Raw genomic sequence first — 18,612 nt, forward strand, 5'->3', positions numbered from 1 at the left:
TGGAAAGGGCCCAGTCAAGCGCAAACCCCAATTTCGAATGCCGATGATTACTCTTCATGGATTGCCGACTCCCCACCCAGTGGACACCACTTATCTCCAAGGTTCACACCGTTGGCCAGTCACCAATGTAGCTTTTTCTTCAAAAATATTATCCCTCGTGGCCTTCTGCGTACCGGAAAAGGTCTAGTGCGCCAAGAGCAAGGTTTCGTATTCTTAACTGAAATTGGTACTGTCGATCTAAAGCGATTTGAGTGCAAACATTTAGAAACACCTGGTAGCCTGGTGACGCCTCCCTGTCACCTATGCAGCCCATTCTCCGTTATATACAAATCCAGAACCAAACCAAATCCCCGAGACTGCTAAGCGCATCACTTGGATGACAGGCCTGGACCGTTCTATGACATCTGCATGAAATCCCAAAAATGCAACCCGAGACCCGTCTAGACAAAAGAAAGGAAACCAGACGTAAAAGCACCTTATGACGATCGCTATACTGAGTATGGAAAACTAGTGATGGATATTGGATTAAAACTGGTCGGAGATTAGAGGGATACGAGTGGTCTCGCACGTATCGCTCCCGTCCGAGTGGCCCGCACCGGACTAAGTAGGATAGCTCGTTCGGCCTGAACTGAACTATCAAATGAGACGGCTCGTAGCACTGTCAACTCCGAGGTTTTCTGTCCGGAATGCGGCGTAACGAAGCGATGTTCTCAATGGCGCGGTTTACGCGCGACTGTGTCATGAGAGCTCGGCTGGACCGACGGCGTCATGCTGAGCAGGTGGCGCGACGACGGTGAGAGAGCCATGGAGATCTCTCTAGCCGAGGGGACATACGCCTGCTTTGCCTGCTTTGGGGATGCTCGCCGGCTTGATGCGGACCGTGGTGAGTGCGCGGAGAATGACGATCGCCGTGATCGGACGGGACTATGCAGGATCCCGTAGGTTGACTCTGCTCCATACGAAGATGCCTCCCATGATGCCCGGTGGTTTGGTGGTCCCGGACGGATGGTGTATGTTGGCTCGTTATCCTCTTCGTCGTCGCTACCAGACCCGGTTGTGAATGCCCCGCCGAAAGATATTGAAGATCGTCGGTAGTCGGCCTTTGGCCGACTTGCGGAAATTGCGTCGGGAAATGCGAAGGGGGGTTGTTCGAGGGAGACGGTGCTGCGTGCCTTTCGCAATTCTTGCTGGGGTTGGCTTAAGGACTGCCCTCTGGACCGTCTTCGAACAAGCTCGTGATTATGAGAACCCCTCCTTTGAATACGTCCTCGTCTCGCGCCCTCTGTTGAATTGAGCGAGTGATGCATGGAGTCGTGCATGCGCAAAGCAAGCTGACCTGGACTGAAGGCCACACGGGCCCGCATCTGTTGAATTGCTCTGTCGAGCGCTAGCTCGATGGCACAGGCGTTATGGATTCGGCTCAATCGGGGCCATGTTGCCCGTTCGCCGCTGATACATGCTTCAAGCATGAATTCCTTGGTCGGATTCTCTAGGATCCGTGGGAAATTTGAGGAAATGAGTTCGGGGTAAATGTTGATGTCGCCGCTATATTTCTGATTCATGATCGATGCAGCCTTGGTCATCGAGGTTGGGAACACCCCCATTTCTGATAGGATAGTCATTCGGTGAAGTATCTCATCTTTAGCAAGATGCGTCATTGTATTGACCCAGCCAGGAACGGATAGTGATCGGTGCTCCGCGGGATTCGATGGTCCATCTTCCTTTGGCAGGAATGGGACCACATGAGGGTTGACCTGCGAGACAATGAAGTGGTTGACGTTGAACATCTCGGATAAACGTGTCATCGGGAGGTCTCCGTCAACTGAGCCGTCGATATATTGCCTGTGGAGGTCATTCCACGGCACCGCCTCTCCGGTCTTGGGGTCTTTCGCCATCAATGTGAAGGGCTTGAAAACCAAGGGCACCGAGCATGATACGGCCCTGCAAGTCATTAGCAAAAAACAGTGGAATGAGAGTGGTCAAATACTTACACAGCGGACCAAATCAACACGTTGGGAGCCGATATATAGTTAAGCAGTCGCGGGAGCTCATACATGCCGGCACTAGACACGCATATATTCAAAATCCGTCGAGTCCGATTGTACGCCTCTTGAAACGTCATATCGCCCAACCAGCCGCGCATTGTGTTTGCCAAATGGGAGATATCCAAGAAAGACCCGTGTTTCAAAAAACGCGCCGTCTTCTGAAAAATGTTCTCCTCCTGGCCATGTTTGTTGAAGACCGCAAAATCCCCATCGTGAACGTAAGTATCCAGAAGTCCCGGTAAGTCATCGTCTGTGCAAGTGCAGAACACGGCGCACACTATGCTCCCTGCTGAAGCCCCAGAGATGATGCGCGGGATAAGATTCTGTTCGTAAAGAGCCTTCAGAACACCAATATGGTTCATGCCGAAAGTTGCACCTCCTGAAAACAGCAGCGCACTCCGGCCAAATGCCTGACGAGCCGCTAGCAGCTGATCCAGGATGTATTTGAGCTCCAACCCGTCACAGCGATTATCCGCCGACATTTCCACCAACGCCTTGATCGTGTCGAGGGCCGTGGCTATGTACTGATCGATCAGGTCCTTCGTCCCAATGTGCGAGTGACGGTAAAGCGATGCGTTGCTCATCTTGCCAAGGTCGCGGCTCAGAGCGGTCCGTACAAGAAAAAGCATGCGACTCACGTCGCAATTAATGCGCGCCTCCTCCAGTTGTCGCAGGCGTTCCTGAACAAGTCGTGAGTTGTACTCGGCGCACTCGGAGTCCTTCTTCCAGGAGTCGTTGTGTTCCAGCACGTCCAACTCCTCGGCACAGCTCCGCCATTCCTCGTACGACACAGCCTGCAGCCCACGGTCATGTTAGAAGGGTGACTCTGCAGATGCGACCGCCTGCCAGGTACCAGGGGATAAGTACTCACATCTTTGATCTTCATGTAGAGGACTTGCTTGCGGGTCTCGATCTCAGCCCGATGCCTCCGCTGTTCGGCAGAGAGGCCATCGCGGTAGTTATTGAGAGTATCGCCGGCCCAAACCCATGAGTCTTTGACTAGAGTTGAGACGGCGGGGATCGAAATGGCTTTGCGCAGCGATCGCGGTGGAGCCTTGAGAACCTTCTGAAGGGGTTCGTCACGGCAATGGATTATTGTGGAGTCCAACGACATAACAGGCCTGTGCATCGGGAGCAAGCCATGCGGCCGGGGGGGGGACTTGTGCCTTAAAGTTTTAGATATGTAGGCAGATTGTGCAGGCGAAGTTGATAAATAGAAGAGAAAAGCAAGAGGCGGTCGGACAGACGTCACGAGGGACCAATACCCGATGACCCCAACTTCCCCGGTTTTCACTTTCAGAAGACTACGGGGGTAAGAAGTTAAGAAGTTAGTGACCTAACTAGGCTGAAATTGAAAGCCAGTAAGAAACAAGAATAGCTCGATGTAATCTGTGCAACAGGTTTATCGATCCTACACAGGGTTCAACCCGTATGATCTCACCTCCGGTCCCTGGCGTCGTTCACATGCGCGCTATGCGACGCATGTGAGTCCACCCCCCGCCTAAGCACGGTTTACTATACTACCAGAATAGCACAGAGTAAAGGACTGAAACAATAGAATAGTGAACTAGTACTCAGGCTTTGTCAAAGATCAGGCCGAAGCCATTCACGAAGAACACGTCTCGCTTCCGACTCCACGCCTTGCTCTCGCCAAAAATGCCCCGCACCCTGGATTTCGCCGCGCTGGAAACGACTCTGCGGCATGCGGCCCAACTCGGCTGACCAACTCCGCAGTTTACGCACAGAGGTGAACTCATCCCGATCCCCATACAGCGCCAGTGTCCGGTGAGCACACAGCTGGTCGGCTGGACGCCCAGCGGGCCGGGCCTGAGGAGCTGATGTTCCCCCCACGTTCAGCGATAGGCCACGAAATCCAGTCAGAAGACTGCTCACTGGTGGTCGTAGAGGTGACACGAGCAGATAGGAAATACATGTCTCCACACTGAGCTCGATCTGGTCGGGGTGCTCGGGGTGAGACTGTAACTCCGGGTTTGCTGGCGCCAGGTCCCGGATCGTAGTCGCCGCGATCTTTCTTGCTTTGCGCCCAATCTCGTAGAACGGTGTACCCGGAATTCCTGTTCCGGTGCGGCATAGGTCTATCATGACATCAAGGGTTGGTGCATGCGACGCGATCAGTGATCCGAAGGAATATCCCCCCAGAATGAGATGGACATTCCGGTCTGCGGATGCTGTGGGTGAAAGCGTGTGATCCTGGCGACCCTGGCCGCTGAGAAGTCCATGTAGCCCATCCTTGACTCGATGCAAGTATAGTAGCATGAATCCATAGAATGCTGCATAGTCTCCGAGTTCGGGTCGTCCAGTCCAGCTGGATCGGCCTTCAGAGGGTGCCGCGCCGCTGAAGGTCCAGGTTAGCCGACTTTAACCCGGCATTTTGAGGGATATGCGTACCGAAAGTTGAATGTGCCCACGATGTAGCCTTCCTGTAGAAGTTCACCGCCGAGAAGACTGATCACCTCGTCGTCGTAGGTACCACCAAGTGCCGTGTAGGGGTGGGCCAGAATAGCACCGCGGATTGACCAGGCCGGTGCCGATTCTATATTTCTGACCCAACCAGGGAGGTAGAGGCGGCACTGGAGCTTGCAGTCATCGTAGACTGAACGGATACTGAATGAGAAGGTCGGACCTGTTTTATTCATGGTCGAGATTGATTTGGTCCTGGCATTGTACCAAGTTCAAATGTTCTCAGTTCAGGTTGTTTTGGAGACATGTTGAAATCGGGAAGGTTGGAAGGACCGCCCGCGCTCTGATACTTGCTCTACACTATTGGCACAAATCGACACTTTCTTTTCATTGTCCACTTTTCGACCCTTGAATGAATATAAATCTTTATTTCTAGTTGCCAATGCTATTCAAATGACTTCTACTGCGATCAAGATCCAGGGAGTAGCCATGCCGGGTCAGGCTCATCGTCCTCCGACCTGGACGCGTCTGTGTGATGACCATCCTTCAAGAGATCGGCCGGTGGCTCAGGATTGTCATTTTCAAGCTGATCCTGATCTTCTTGCGCAGGTTCATTGTGACCTGGCCCTGCCGAAGACGGCGACTGGCCAGATAGAGCATCGTCGCTGGGTACAGGTAAGCCGAAGGCTGGAAGAAGCATCTTGCTTGCTTCTCGCAGCGCTTCTAACTCGGCAGCAATACAGCAGACGAGAAGGTTCCAGTGTTTGTCCTCTGCGTGCTCCAAATGCGCCTCTAAGCGCCGTGTGGTCTTATCCAGATCCCCTGCAACATTGGCAGCCACTTCTTCCGTCGTATCCTCAGCCTGCCCATGATTTAGACCGTTCGCTTGCTCTTGCAATTCAACGTAGTGTCGCATATTGGCGCTGAGGCGTTTTTCAAAGCCAGAGATGTCAGCCATGGCTTGTTTCCAGACACCGCCGCCTTCCTCGAGTGCCAGAATCTCTGCATCCACTTCATGCTGCCTCCTGTGTAGATCTTCCTGTTCCGATCTCCAGTTTTCTTGGGCTATCTCGATGGTTCGACGCTTGGGGTTCAAGGAGTAGAAGCTAGAGTTGCTCGTACGCGAGAGGGGCTGGACGGGAGGGTTGCGAAGGTAGTTGCGAATGTTGGACTCGAGAAGGGACATGGACTCAGTATAGGTGGATAATTTGGCGTCAACCGAGTTCTTCACGTTTGAAATCTCGCTGACAAGATGTCGGTGCTTGGCTTTCATCTCATAGAGCCTGGCCTCCAATTCACGAATGTCAGTCTCGAGGTGGTGAGCCTCTTCTTGCAGTTCTTTAGCGCGCTGGTTTTCTCGGTCTGTATGAATGGTAGATATAGCCTCTTCTAACCCATCTCGTTGTGAGGTAAAATTCTCGATTTCTTGGAGTGCGTTGTCTCGTTCCTCTGTTTGTGAGGAGAGAATCTCTCGTTCCTCCTCTCGCAGCTTCAATAGGTCATATATGGACTGAAAAATACCCTGTCGCGCTGTACGAAGCCCGATCTTTTTGGCCGGGGACTTTCTGGCAGTGTTTATTGGGGGAGACCGAGCTTGACTAGCTCGTGAAGAGGTAGGTGTGAAGCTTCCGTCCGAAGTGTTGTCTGGTTCTGGTCGGGTCAAGCCAGAAACAAGGCCCTCGCTCTGCGCATCAATCAAGGCCTGGAGGTTACTCTGGATGTGCTTTGACTGCCGTTCCACGTGAATAAGAGGATCGTGGTGGTACATGGAAGCTCCTGCGGGCGCCGGCGATAGGCGTTTATCTCTAAAAGACAGAAGAGTTGACATGGCAGGCAGAACAGCAGAACAGACCAACCCGGGAGATTAGGACAAATGCTCAGCCGGTATCTTGGAAATGACTGCTATTTAGCAGGCCATGGCCGGTATCGTGACTGTCTCAAGAGCATCGCCAGCTGACGCTCTCGGACCTCGCGCCGGACAATAGCTGACCGCCTTGCTGGCCGCCTATGCAGGTACAGTAACTCTGCGCGTGAGGAGCTATTACTCCTGATGATTGAATATATGAATTTGTGTATTTCTGTCGTTTATTAGCTTTGATTTGATCAATACCAAAAACTCGAACGTAAGGGCAGTAAATAGCTCAAGCGACGAGTAAATTAAAAACGAAGACCTAAAACAGCTGCAAGTACTCGTCATGGCACGTGACTAGCACAGTCAGCTCCGTTGACGTTGTCGGGTCTCGCGCCTGCAAAGCTTCTGCTGTCTGCTTCCAGCTTCCATTTGTCCCCTACGTCTATCTTGTCTTTCCCTGTTAATCATTTACTCTATTTCTGTCCATCGACCTATTAGGGAACTTTGAATCCTTCCACGTCGTTTTTCCCACGGGGCTCGCTCGCTGTTGATCCCCAAGCTCCCTCCCGTCGACGTTGCTTCGACACCCAATAACAACATCATCATTCGAGTCTGAGCTTTATCCAACCGCTTTCGACGCCAGACGTCTCGATCAATAAATATGGTCGGCCTTGTTTCGGCCGCCGGTCTTGTCGGCTTCCTCTCAGAGCCCGACCCCGAGCTCAAGGTCTTTGCCTTGAAGTCATTAGATTCCCAGATCGACCTGCTTTGGACAGAAGTTGTGAACGCGGTTCCCGAGATGTGAGTACTTGAATTTATTGATACGGCAGATGGAAGCGTCGTTGGCGACTGCTGGCGCGATCCTTGTTACCGAGGACCCCCGTTTCACTGGACACTGCTAATCACATCCATCCAGTGAGGCTCTTTACGAAGATGAATCATTCCCGGAACGCGGTCTGGCAGCTTTAGTTGCCTCAAAGGTATATTATCACCTGCAGGAATATAACGAGAGCATGGTCCTCGCCCTGGGCGCGGGCAAGCTGTTCCAGCTTGACAACGGTGGCGAGTACGAGGAGACCATTATCGGTAAGTCGAGCAAATTCTCGTCGAATAGGTCTTGTAGAAAGTTGATTAACCGTGGCCTGTCTTCATTGTAGCGAAATGCGTCGATACCTTCATCTCGCTATCTGCCGCCCAGAAGCCTGCGGCTGGTGACCTGGCCGCCAACCTGAACACCTCCTTCTCAGCATCCGGCGATGGCGCCACCAGCACATCAGCAAGCCTGACCTCTCCCATCACACCCTTCTCCAAATCCGCCTTGCCTTCAAAGTCACTCCTCTCTCGACAGGAGGTTCCTGGCATCGACGCTGCGCACCCCGGCGGTGACGACCAGAGTGTCCAGCACAACGAGACTCCGCTTGTCTTGAAGCGGGGTGTTCAGGGCCAACTACAGGCTGTGATTGAGCGACTGTTTGAAGAGTGCTTCCGTCAAAAGCGTTACCGTCAAGTGATTGGTATCGCGATTGAGGCGAAGAGCTTGGATGTGCTCCGTCTGGCCATTCTTCGCGCCAGCGCCGACGAGAAGCAGCAGTCGGGTGAGTCTCACGGAAGTGAGGAGCTCATGGAGTACGTTTTGGACATTTGCATGGGCATTGTCCAGGAGCGAGGCTTCCGCACCGAGGTTTGTCTACCCGATATCTCCCTTTACTGTGAAAAGCTAATAAATTTTGCCTCTCAAGATCCTGAAGCTCATCCTCGAGCTTCTTAACGAGATTCCCGCACCCGACTATTTCTCTATCGCCAAATGCGTTGTCTACCTTAATGAACACTCAATGGCGTCGAACATTCTACGTCAACTCGTCGAGAAGGGCGATCCGCGATCCCTCGCCGTTGCATACCAGATTTCCTTCGACCTTTACGATAACAGCACCCAGGAATTCCTTCAGAAGGTTCGTGAGGAAATCTCCGAGCTCGTACCTGAGAGCGATATAGACAAGACCGAGCAAGAAGAGCCTAAGGAGTCAGATGCGTTGCTTGAGGACCAATCAAGCTCGAACCGTCCCGAGGATGAGTCGACTGCCGCGTTCAGGAACATTCTTTCCATCCTTGATGGTATTAAATCCATTCAACTGAACCTTGAGTTCCTCTACCGAAGCAATCAGGTCGATATGGCGATTTTGAATAAGGTGCGCGATAGCCTCGAGGCACGCAATTCCATATTCCACACCGCCGTCACTCTGTGCAACGCTTTCATGCACGCCGGAACCACACACGACAGGTTTTTCCGTGAAAACCTGGAGTGGCTCGGCAAGGCTGTGAACTGGTCTAAGTTCACCGCTACTGCTGCTCTGGGTGTCATTCACCGGGGCAACCTCAGCCAGGGACAGAAGCTCCTGCAGCCCTATCTGCCCAAGGAACAAATTGCCGGGGTTGGTGGCTCGGGCTCCGTTTACAGCCAGGGTGGATCTCTGTATGCTTACGGCTTGATTTTCGCCAACCACGGTGGCATGGCTGTTGATCTCATCCGCGACCACTTCAAGAAGGCCACTGAGGAGGTTGTGCAACACGGTGGTGCTCTGGGTCTTGGTGTTGCTGGTATGGCCACTGGCGATGAGGGCATCTACGAGGATCTCCGCAATGTGCTCTACACTGACTCCGCTCTTAACGGTGAGGCTGTCGGTCTTGCGATGGGTCTCGTCATGCTAGGCACCGGTAACATGAAGGCTTTGGAGGACATGATCCAGTACGCCCATGACACTCAGCACGAGAAGATCGTCCGTGGTCTTGCTATGGGTATGGCTTTGATCATGTACGGCCGCCAGGAGGCTGCCGATGAGCTGATCAATGGTCTCCTCGGTGACCCTGACCCGACTCTCCGCTATGGTGGTATCATGACAATCGCTCTGGCCTACTGTGGTAGCAGCAGCAACAAGGCCGTTCGCAAACTTCTCCACGTCGCCGTCAGCGATGTTAATGATGATGTTCGCCGTGTTGCCGTACTGAGCTTGGGCTTCATTCTGTTCCGCAAGCATCAGAGTGTTCCCCGTATGGTGGAGTTGCTCTCAGAGTCCTACAACCCTCACGTCCGCTACGGTGCCGCCATGGCTCTCGGTATCTCTTGTGCCGGCACTGGGCTGGATGAGGCTATCGATCTCCTGGAGCCCATGCTCAAGGACTCGACAGACTTCGTTCGTCAAGGTGCTTTGATATCATTGGCCATGGTTCTCGTTCAGCAGAACGAGGCCATGAACCCCCGTGTCACCAGCCTCCGCAAGGCCATGATGAAGATGCTCGGTGACCGCCACGAGGATGCTATGGCCAAGTTTGGTTGTGCTGTGGCTCTCGGAATTATCGATGCTGGTGGCCGCAACTGCACCATCAGTCTACAGACACAGACCGGCAACCTCAACATGCCCGGTATTGTTGGTGCTGCTGTCTTCTGTCAGTACTGGTACTGGTTCCCTCTTACCCATTTCCTGTCCCTCAGCTTTACCCCGACTTCCGTCATTGGTGTCGACCAGAAGCTGGAGGTCCCGGAGTTCAAGTTCCACAGCAACACCCGCCCCAGTCTCTTTGACTACCCTCCCATGCAGGAGGTCAAGACTGAGGAGGCTCCCGAGAAGGTGAAGACTGCCGTGCTTTCTACAACCGCTCAGGCCAAGCGCCGCGCCCAGCGTCGTGAGAAGCAGGCCCGCCGTGAGAGCATGGACATTGACCAGACGCCCACTACGCCGAAGGTCTCAGAGCAGCTACCGGAGAAGATGGAGACCGACGAGAAGGATGACGAGGAGAGCAAGGACGCTGATAAGGCTGCTGGCGAGGCCCAGAAGAAGAAGGTGGAGCGAGAGAAGGTTGGTTACGAGTTGGACAACATGTCCCGGGTACTGCCCGCACAGCTCAAGTACCTAACCTTCCCCGACCCACGGTACGAGCCTGTTAAAAGGGTACGTTTGACTGTTACTTTGATGCCGTGAAACCATTACTGACTAGTTTTCCAGCCTACTGGTGGTGTCGTCGTCGTTCTGGACAAGCAGCCCGAGGAGCCTCGCGAGACCATCGAACTCAAGGCGAGCAAGGAGGCCCCTGCCCCTACCGAAACTCTTCAGGATCGTCTTCAGGCTGCTATCGGTACTGCTGCTTTGCAGACCCCTCAACGGGCTGATGCTCGTGCCCTGCTGTCTTCAACCCCGGCCGGAGCTGCGGCGGCAGCGGGTGTGTTGACCGCTGCTGACGAGGACGAGGAGGGTGCAGAGGACGCGCCGGTGCCCGACGAGTTCACATACGAGTCCGAGGGCGAGGATGAGTAGAGTGTTGGGGACATAACCCTTTGACGCTGGGATGTATTACTAGACTAGTCAGGTTCACGCCTGATATATTGGGAGTGCGGTAGCGGCCGCCTGTGATATGAAGCATTTGTCTGCATTTATTAAGTCATCCATGAGCTATACGTAGTAGAAGGTCATCGGACCATCAGGCCACCCGCCACCTCAGTAAGAGTACAAGCACATGAAAACAAACCCAGCTATAACCTGAACGAATCGCATACACTCCCTCTTCGCCTTCACATGCTGCTGACTAAGCCCGCTTAAAAGGCGCCTCGGCATTTCTCACCGGCGATGACGCAGATTGAGCCAATCAAGTACATGGCATTCGGGGATGACCGATTACAGACCGATGCGACCCGCGACCGAGGGACGCAGCTGAATGGAATTCCAGTTGCACGAGTGACGATGGATCCTCCGAGGCCATGACCACGGGGACAACGGCGATTACTGAATCGGGGTCCGGTCCCCGTCCTTTATATCGCGCGTGCTCCATCTACCCCGGACGTTTGATCTCTTTTATTTTTCCCCACGAAATCCCTTCTTTTCTCTGGAGCGTAGCTTCTTTGCGGTTGCTATATATTTACTCCTGCTTATGAAAATTGTCTTTCACATCTCTCATCCCTTACTCAACACCTACTTTGGAGTCGTACACCATGGCGAAGACTTTTAGCAAGGACGATGTCGCATCGCACGGTAAAGGCGATAGCTTGTGGATTGTGATCGACGAGGATGTCTACGACGTCTCCAAATTCCAAGATGAGCACCCTGGTAAGTCATTGTGTGGTTGATATGTCCGCGAGCATCCGGAGAATCACATGCTAACGAGATGGCGCACAGGTGGGAAAAAAAGTACGTCATGGCGCAAACACGCGACCACCCTCGATACTAACGCGTCGCACAGTTCTCCAGCGCGTTGCTGGAAAGGATGCCTCCAAGCAATTCTGGAAGTACCACAATGAGGGTATCTTGAAGAAGTACAAGGGCCAGCTGCAGATCGGCTCGTTGGATACCAAGAAGCAGGCCGAGCCCGCTCCGGCCCCTGCTCCGGCCCCTAAGAAGGCCGAGTCCACGCCTCAGCCGCAAGCCTCCGGCGATTTCAAGCCCCCGGCGACTGCCGAGCCGCAGGAACCCTATGGCGACTTGATCCCCTTCGCCGACCCCTCGTGGTACCAAGGTGTAAGTTCAGTCGCTCGAAAAATATGGGGAAAGTGCTAATGTTTGCATGTGATAGTACTCTTCGCCCTACTTTAACGAAACCCACGCTGCTCTCCGCGAGGAAGTCCGCCAATGGGTCGAGACCGAGATCGATCCCTACGTTACAGAATGGGATGAGGGCAAGGAGGTACCCCCGCATATCTACAAGCAGATGGGTGAGCGCGGCTACTTGGCCGGTCTGCTCGGTGTGAAGTACCCCGAGCAGCACACTCCCTTCCGGGTGCAGTCTGTGTCTCCGGACCGCTGGGATCTATTCCACGAGATGCTGCTCACTGATGAGCTGTCCCGCGCTGGTAGCGGTGGTTTGGTCTGGAACTTGATCGGTGGTTACGGTATTGGTTGCCCGCCTCTGGTCAAGTTTGGCAAGAAGGCGCTCGTCGATCGTATCCTCCCCGATATCCTGGCTGGCGACAAGCGTATTTGCCTGGCTATTACTGAGCCCGATGCGGGTAGTGACGTTGCTAACCTCGGCTGCGAGGCTAAGCTCAGCGAGGATGGCAAGCACTACATTGTCAACGGCGAGAAAAAGTGGATCACCAACGGTATCTGGGCCGATTACTTCACCACTGCTGTCCGTACAGGCCCCGACGGCATGAACGGTCTCAGCGTCCTTCTGATCGAGCGCTCAGAAGGCGTCAGCACCCGCCGCATGGATTGCCAGGGTGTTCTGAGCAGTGGAACAACCTACGTCACCTTCGAAGACGTCAAAGTCCCCGTCGAGAACCTGATTGGGAAAGAGAACGGCGGCTTCAAGGTGATCATGACAAACTTCAACCACGAGCGTATCGGCATCGTCATTCAATGCTGCCGTTTCGCCCGCGTCTGCTACGAAGAATCAATCAAATACGCCCACAAGCGCAAAACATTCGGCAAGCGCCTCATCGACCATCCCGTCATCCGCATGAAACTCGCCCACATGGCCCGTCAGATCGAAGCCACCTACAACTGGCTCGAGAACATCATCTTCCAGTGCCAGTGCATGGAAGAAACCGAAGCCATGCTCAAGCTCGGCGGTGCTATCGCCGGCTTGAAGGCTCAGTCCACGCAAACCTTTGAATTCTGCGCTCGCGAGGCGAGTCAGATCTTCGGTGGTCTGAGTTATAGCCGCGGTGGCCAAGGAGGCAAGGTTGAGAGACTGTATCGGGATGTGAGGGCTTACGCTATCCCTGGTGGCAGTGAGGAGATCATGCTGGATCTTAGTATGCGACAGAGTTTGCGCGTGCATGGGATGTTTGGTATGAAGATCTAGGAGGCCCTGGACTCTGCATCTTGGGTTTTCTAGAGTATCTGTTTGCTTTTGCTTTTCTTTTTTGGATTGACTTTTCACCTCCTCCTTGAGGATCTTTTGGCTAGATATCCCGTCCGGTGTGACGCCATTTCTTTATCATCTTCGTCTTTGTACATTAACATTGACTGTATATTCGCAATCTTTTTTTAGAATTGAAATGGAGCTTGATACTTTATTAATTTCAATTACTTGACGAATACGAGTTTGTTAGATATCGCGAAAAAATTGTACGATTGATAGAAGCCCGAGTCATTTCTGGAAAGGAATGAAAATGGACCTGGCGCATTTGTGTCATCTTTTTGGCTTGACCGGCAAGGTAGACGCTTCTTCCCTCCATGCAGTGTCGCCATCGAGCAGTTTCAAGTCGCAGCATAAGCTTACCTCGAGCGAAACACAGCCATATAAGACCAACAAGTTCTAGCCCTCCAGGAGTTTGTTTTAAGGCCTTTGACATGTTCCAACATGTGCATAGAACCACGAACCATGGCTATAGTCGGTGATCGGGTAAAGCGACGAAAGTGCGGATACAAGGTTTCAAGATTGTATGGTTGAGGGCTTCATTGTCTATATCTGGAGACAGCTTAAAAAGAATGTGGCCCTACATGAATGGTATTGCATAGTTGAAATATATCCATTCTTATCAGATTCCTTTTTGCGTGTTCTGCAAGGACTAACGACCCAAGTTTGCTCTTTTGCGAACCTTAGGTAAGTTCATTCACAACTGTGCACTCTGGCTATCCTTGGCGACCAGATAATCTGACGATTACCCCAATGGTCTAGTCGTTTGACGCTTGGTCGCGGAGCGTCGGACTCATTGCACGGGCGGAGCAACGTCGAGGACAACGTTTAACGCGCCATTCGCACGCAGGAACAGTGTGGAAGCGCGGTTGGACGTTGTTAAGCCGCTGCTTTATTCTCGGAATTATATGCAAAAGATCGGCGATATTATAATCTAAGTAGAAATAGGTAAGTATCTTCGGGATGCATAGTTACTAAACTCTGTCTGAAATTCAAAGTAGGTGTTTGACATAGAGGTAGGAAAAAAGAAAGAATCGTATGTCAAAGACGGAAGATTGCATAATCTCATTTTCTGGAGTCAAAATGACAAAATGATTGAGGTTTGGCCTTCAGAATATTGAGAGAGCAAAGTGGCTCAGCGTGAAGTAAACAATTGGTCCGGCAGCCCGTAGAGACTAAGTGCGCAGCCTCCTTCAACTTCGCCGCGAATCGCAACCCCAGCTCTCCGACCTCTCCAATCTTCCGATTCACTGACACGACGTCCCAGGGTATAAATACCCCCATTCCCCTGCGTGCAGTGCCTTGATAATCTCTTCACCCTTTCACTCCTTTCAAGCGACCGGGATTGCCACCTCCGCGGCTGGCGGTCTTTGCGCCTTCGTTGAAAGGTTTCGGTACGTCAAAATCTCCAATTCTTTCTTGCTTGTGCTTACGCATCCTCGACCCCTGTCGCTGACCTTGCCTTCCGTTTCTCAGATATTTCCAGTGACTTGGACTCGATCTACAAGTCATTTACAAGAAACTGCGCGATCTTTCCTTCTGCGATACTCCGACTTGCTACCCTTCAAGATGTCCAACTTTCTCAACCAGGATTTTGGCTCGGAGGATGAGGATGACGAGTTCAACCCCGCCCCCGTTGATGAGTCTGAGGGCGAGGACTCCAAGGTTAGTCTCCAGCACTGAGCAGTGTCAGTTGAAGGTGAAGCTGATGGACCATCAATGAACAGCCGGCCAAGTCTCAAGGGCGCCAAGCCCCTGGCTCCGACGATATGAAGGATCAAGGCGATGCGGAAGAAGACGACGTCAAGGATGGTGCTGATGACGACGAGGATGATGATGAAGATGAGGACGAAGATGCGGACGAGGATGAAGATGCCGTGGTTTGTGCTCCCTCCGAGGCTCTGACCCGGAAATAGCCTTGTTAATATGATGTGCTATCTAGGAGGCTCGTCCCCGCAAGCGTAGACGCGGTCCCCTCAACCCCTTCATCGATGAAGAGGCTGGTGTCGACGAGGAGGAAGATGAAGCCGAAGACGACGAGGACGAACTCGCCGAGTTCGGTACAGAGATGCACCCCGACGACTTCGATCAGCTGCCCGCCGGCGCCGAAACAGATGACCGCCGCCACCGACAGCTCGATCGTCAACGTGAGCTCGATGCTACAATGGACGCAGAGAAGCAGGCGCAGTTGCTGAAGGAGCGCTACGGACGAAACCGCGCCGCAGCCACAGATGCCCTCGTGATTCCGAAGCGATTGCTTCTTCCCAGTGTAGAGGATCCCAGTATTTGGGGTGCTCGCTGCAAGCCTGGAAAGGAGCGCGAGGTCGTCTACTCTATCCAGAAGCGCATTGAGGAGCGCCCGGCTGGGTCTCGCAACCCTATTCGCATCATTTCAGCTTTTGAGCGCGGACATCTCATGCAGGGTTGGTTCTACTGTGAAGCACGCAGACAGGCTGATGTTACGGAAAGTCTGGAGGGTATCAACTTCTACTACCCCTCCCAGAAGATGACTCTGGTTCCTGTCAAGGAAATGCCTGATCTGCTCAGGGTCCAGAAATCGGAGGAACTGATGCCTGGTGGATGGGTTCGCATCAAGCGCGGCCGCTACCAGGGCGATTTGGCACAGATTGAGGAGGTCGAGACAAACGGCCTGAATGTTACTGTCCGCGTTGTTCCCCGTCTCGACTACGGCATGAACGAAGATGCTGCTGCTCTGATGGGACCTGACGTCAAGCGTAAGCGTGGTGCTACAAACGCCATTCGCCCTCCGCAGCGCCTGTTCAACGAATCCGAGGCAAAGAAGAAGCACGCCAAATACCTCTCGGCTACATCTGGTCTAGGCGGCAAGTCTTGGAGCTACCTGAACGATACTTACATCGATGGCTTCCTTATCAAGGATATGCGTGTCCAGCACTTGATCTCCAAGAATGTCAACCCGAGACTGGAGGAAGTTACAATGTTTGCCCGCGGAGGAGAAGATGGCACTGCCAACCTGGATCTGGCTTCGCTGGCCGAGACTTTGAAGAACTCGACTGCCGAGGACTCATATCAGCCCGGTGACCCTGTCGAGGTCTATCGAGGTGAACAGCAGGGCTTGATCGGTCGCACTGTCTCAACACGCGGCGACATTATTTCATTGCAAGTTACCGAGGGAGATCTGGCTGGCCAGACAATTGATGCCCCTGTCCGAACTCTGCGCAAGCGCTTCCGTGAGGGTGACCACGTTAAGGTCATCGGAGGAAGCCGTTACCAGAACGAACTTGGTATGGTGGTACAGGTCAAGGATGACACTGTCACTATTCTCAGCGACATGAGCATGCAGGAAATTACTGTCTTTAGTAAAGACCTTCGTCTTTCTGCCGAAATGGGTGCCGATGGGCAACTCGGTATCTACGATGTCCATGACCTTGTCCAGCTCGAGTAAGTACTTGTGAAAATTTCAAAGCTAGGCGTTTGCTAACTTGTCTCCAGCGCTGCTACTGTTGCTTGTGTCATCAAGGTTGACCGCGAGTCTCTTCGTGTCGTGGATCAGAATGGCTCTGTCCGCAATATCCTTCCTACCCAGATCGCCAACAAGATTCCACCCCGTCGTGATGCCGTTGCGACTGACCGCAATGGTGCAGAGATCCGAAACGGTGACACTGTCCGTGAGGTCTATGGAGAGCAGAGAACCGGAGCTATTCGCCACATCCATCGTTCCTACCTTTTCCTGCACAATAAAGCCCAAGCAGAGAATGCAGGCATTTCTGTGGTACGAACGACAAACGTCGTCACCGTGTCCGCACGAGGTGGACGCCCAACTGGTCCTGATCTGACCAAGCTGAACCCTGCCCTGAACATGCAAGGACCTGGAGGCGGCCGTGGTGCTGCGATGCCACCGCCTTCCCGTGGCCGTGATACACTCATCGGAAAGACCGTTGCGGTTCGCAAGGGCCGCTACAAGGGTCTGGTTGGTATTGTCCGTGATGCCGATGATAAGAACGCCCAGGTCGAGCTTTATACAGTCAATAAGCCCGTTCAAATAGATCGGAATATTCTCACACCCAAGGACCCGATTACCAAACAGACATTGGATTCCGGACGGGGACGTGGGCGTGGGCGTGGTGGAGGTGGAGCAGGAGGCGGGCGTGTTCCTTATGGGTCTGGCGCTCCTTCAGGTGCTCCTGGCTGGTCGGGTGGCCGTACCCCAATGGCCGCTGGCGATTCGTCGAGAACCCCGGCTTGGGGTGGTGCCGCTGCTTCTCGAACTCCTGCGTGGGGCGGCATGAGCGGCTCCCGCACTCCGGCCTGGAAGAACGACGGATCCCGCACATCCAACCCCTACGAAGCTGGAAACCGCACTGCGTACGGAGGTATCGGCAACCGCACACCAGCATGGAACTCTGGCTCTCGCACCCCCTACGACTCCGGTTCTGGCTACGACGCATTTGCTTCCGGATCCCGCACTCCCGCCTGGGGAGGTGCTGGCGCCGGCGCAAACACCGGAAACCGCACGCCTGCCTGGGGTGGTCTTTCCAACGGCCGCGACCAGCGCGACTTTGATGACGCTCCCACGCCCGGCGGTGGCTATTCTGCCCCTACCCCCGGCGCCTACGCAGCCCCCACACCAGGTGCCTCAGCACCCACCCCCGGCGCCTGGCCGGACAGCGCCCCCACACCTGGAGCCTTCAACGCACCCACTCCAGGCGGAATGCCGAAGCGAGGAGGCTACGATGCCCCAACACCGGCTGCATACGACGCCCCTACCCCAGCTATGGGCGGCGCGGCTGCTACACCTGGTGCTGGCTACGGGGATGATGACGGCGGCCCGCGTTACGACGACGGTACTCCCAGCCCGTAAACAATTTACTTTTTTGCATGTTATATCACCCCGTCGCACAAAAGCTCGATGCAATATGGTTTTAGATTTGGGGTGTGGTCGGCTTCGAACTTGTATTCTACTTTGATCGGATGTAATTTCTTCAGAACTAGCAAATGATACTTCATTTGAGTACAGTTTCCTGTCTTTCCCTATGGATTCCCAGTCTAAAATTTAAGTAGTAGCTCTGATGCAGCGAGTCAACAAGCAAAAATAATGAGTTACGCCAGATCTTGCTGCTTGAGGCCATGTGCAAATAGATTACAGCATCTCATTGTTTCGAGTGCGTGCGAGGCCCTTTTGATACTTAACTAATCTCTAACGACTTCAGAACTCCCTCGCATGATTCCACCTCTTGATCCGAGTCATCTCTCGGCAGTTAGTATACTCATAGATCCATCCGTACCTCAATTTCCACCGGTAGCCACATCCAAAAATCTTGCGACCAAAAAAAGTAATTCCCAGAACTCTAATCTCGAGGCTTGCAAGCTGTTCTTATGTCTTCAATGAATAGACTTGCGAAGAGGAACATTACGCGCTTGACAGAGCACTGAAAGATAAGAAATGTTTTCTAGATATTTCCAAGAGGG

At 53.3% G+C, this 18,612-nt stretch overlaps 6 protein-coding genes across 6 annotated transcripts; 3 read left to right on the top strand and 3 right to left on the bottom strand.

Annotated features, from left to right (window-relative positions):
- Positions 1-710: 710 nt before the first annotated feature.
- On the bottom strand, positions 711-3,174 carry N7443_005910 (putative Patatin family phospholipase; the record flags this gene model as incomplete). Its single annotated transcript, XM_056885966.1, has 3 exons — positions 711-1,941; positions 1,992-2,839; positions 2,917-3,174. 3 exons carry the CDS (start codon positions 3,172-3,174, stop codon positions 711-713), a joined length of 2,337 nt encoding a protein of 778 aa, XP_056741414.1.
- Positions 3,175-3,629: 455 nt separating this feature from the next.
- On the bottom strand, positions 3,630-4,702 carry N7443_005911 (uncharacterized protein; the record flags this gene model as incomplete). The annotated part of the gene is made up of 2 exons (XM_056885967.1): positions 3,630-4,401; positions 4,455-4,702. The coding sequence occupies 2 exons, from the start codon at positions 4,700-4,702 to the stop codon at positions 3,630-3,632; spliced, it is 1,020 nt and encodes a 339-aa protein (XP_056741415.1).
- Positions 4,703-4,935: 233 nt separating this feature from the next.
- Positions 4,936-6,294, bottom strand: N7443_005912 (uncharacterized protein; the record flags this gene model as incomplete). The annotated part of the gene is made up of 1 exon (XM_056885968.1): positions 4,936-6,294. The coding sequence occupies one exon, from the start codon at positions 6,292-6,294 to the stop codon at positions 4,936-4,938; it is 1,359 nt and encodes a 452-aa protein (XP_056741416.1).
- A 685-nt stretch (positions 6,295-6,979) lies between these two features.
- Positions 6,980-10,625, top strand: N7443_005913 (proteasome regulatory particle base subunit RPN2; the record flags this gene model as incomplete). The annotated part of the gene is made up of 5 exons (XM_056885969.1): positions 6,980-7,119; positions 7,235-7,404; positions 7,476-7,999; positions 8,058-10,262; positions 10,317-10,625. 5 exons carry the CDS (start codon positions 6,980-6,982, stop codon positions 10,623-10,625), a joined length of 3,348 nt encoding a protein of 1,115 aa, XP_056741417.1.
- A 671-nt stretch (positions 10,626-11,296) lies between these two features.
- Positions 11,297-13,107, top strand: N7443_005914 (putative acyl-CoA dehydrogenase; the record flags this gene model as incomplete). Its single annotated transcript, XM_056885970.1, has 4 exons — positions 11,297-11,411; positions 11,481-11,492; positions 11,545-11,819; positions 11,875-13,107. The coding sequence occupies 4 exons, from the start codon at positions 11,297-11,299 to the stop codon at positions 13,105-13,107; spliced, it is 1,635 nt and encodes a 544-aa protein (XP_056741418.1).
- Positions 13,108-14,733: 1,626 nt separating this feature from the next.
- Positions 14,734-18,004, top strand: spt5 (transcription elongation factor spt5; the record flags this gene model as incomplete). Its single annotated transcript, XM_056885971.1, has 4 exons — positions 14,734-14,829; positions 14,892-15,044; positions 15,107-16,584; positions 16,636-18,004. 4 exons carry the CDS (start codon positions 14,734-14,736, stop codon positions 18,002-18,004), a joined length of 3,096 nt encoding a protein of 1,031 aa, XP_056741419.1.
- Positions 18,005-18,612: the final 608 nt, after the last annotated feature.

This window comes from Penicillium atrosanguineum, assembly GCF_028827265.1.
Source record: "Penicillium atrosanguineum strain IBT 20685 chromosome Unknown utg000004l_segment0_segment0, whole genome shotgun sequence".
Taxonomy (NCBI): Eukaryota; Fungi; Ascomycota; class Eurotiomycetes; order Eurotiales; family Aspergillaceae; genus Penicillium; species Penicillium atrosanguineum.